The sequence below is a fragment of the Acyrthosiphon pisum genome, chromosome A1, assembly GCF_005508785.2.
Source record: "Acyrthosiphon pisum isolate AL4f chromosome A1, pea_aphid_22Mar2018_4r6ur, whole genome shotgun sequence".
In the NCBI taxonomy this organism is placed as follows: Eukaryota; Metazoa; Arthropoda; class Insecta; order Hemiptera; family Aphididae; genus Acyrthosiphon; species Acyrthosiphon pisum.
In genome coordinates, this window is record NC_042494.1 from 11,786,949 (window position 1) to 11,788,329 (window position 1,381).

Consider the following 1,381-nt stretch of genomic DNA (forward strand, 5'->3'; position numbering starts at 1 on the left):
TTCCTCTGAGCGGCCGTTTGATCCAGGAGCTGTTGGGCAGCCCAGCACCCATTCAGGTAACTTGCAGGAGGTTAATCATTGCGGCGGTTGTTTGAGCGCAGGACTCAGCTGCACGCTTAGCGCCACAGGCAGCGGAACCAGGTCTGTGAGGACCCTGCTTCAGTCCAGCGCGGTCGCATGCAACGCATTTGTCAGAGGGACACTCCTTCTCCTTGTGGGACTTGTCCCCACATTTGCGGCAGGAGTCGCTCATATCAGGGCCGGAGCATCTGCCCTGAGAGTGCCCGAAGCCATGGCACTTGAAGCACCTGGTGGCTTCTGGGTGACGGATCCTAAAGCGGCAGTTAGTCCAGCCAACCCTGACGCGACTGACCTCTGTGGGTTTCGCCGATCTAGGTACTCTGACCTTGGCAACTTGTTGACCATTGGTGAGCTTCCACATGGAGGTAACAGAGATATCACCGCAAGCGGCAGCTACTTTAGCGTCACCTTTGCTCGCTTCAAGGATAGCCTTTTTGACCGCGGCCAGAACTGCATCGACAGTTGAGGTGGGTTCTAGGTCAATGACCTCCATGTCTACGCTTACTCCAGACTGGGTCACGGAAGCTTGGACACCGGCGACTTTGTCTGTCAGGGCTTTTAGGAAGGGTGCCGCAGCTTCTCTGGACTTGAGACTCTTGCCCAGATCTACCACAACGTCGCCCCCTCTAGTCTTGCGGATCCCATTGATGGTTGCCCCGTAATCGTCAGGGTTGACACCCGACTGCTGCAGGGATCTAACTGTGTCCTCATAGGTGGCGCCCGCCGGGACTTTCACAATGAGAGCTGCGCTCCGGAGAGGGGGGAGTTTCCTCGGTGTGGGGTTCGGTGCAGGGAGTGAGGGAAAAGCCTCTTTAGTACCTTTGTTTGCTGATTTCCTCCCTACCACTTCGGTCCACTGCCCTTCTGCCGCGGTCTTGGGAGCAGTGGTACTGATGTCCGATGAGGGGGAGGGTCCTGGGAGGGGAACCTTGCGGTTCCTCCTCCTCTTTTTTTTCCCTTTGATGGCGGCATCCAGGGTCTACCTCCATGCCAAGGGCGTTTTCTCGATGTTGACAGCACGTAGGGCAGGACGAGGGCTGGCCCCCAGCTGTGTCGCCGATGGTCTTAGGACTGTTAGGCCTGCTGACTTGAGTGGCTGCGCTAATGGATAGAGCAGCAGCGGCACCTGAGCTTAGCGACGTGGCCTGTAAAGTTGTAGCCATGTAGTGCAGTATCTTGTTAAGATACTTGGTTGCTGGGTCCTGGTCCCCGAGAAGGGAAGTAAGGTCCCTGAGTTTCACCGAGATGGTATTATAAATCGCCTTTGGATCGGAGGTGTCTGGGGCGACCAGATCAGCGA

The 1,381-nt window shown here is 56.7% G+C and overlaps 1 protein-coding gene across 1 annotated transcript; it reads right to left on the reverse strand.

Moving 5' to 3' along the window:
• Positions 1-52: 52 nt before the first annotated feature.
• LOC103309148 lies at positions 53-574 on the reverse strand. The gene has a single exon (XM_008183862.1). The coding sequence runs from the start codon at positions 572-574 to the stop codon at positions 53-55; it is 522 nt and encodes a 173-aa protein (XP_008182084.1).
• Between the last annotated feature and the right edge of the window lie 807 nt (positions 575-1,381).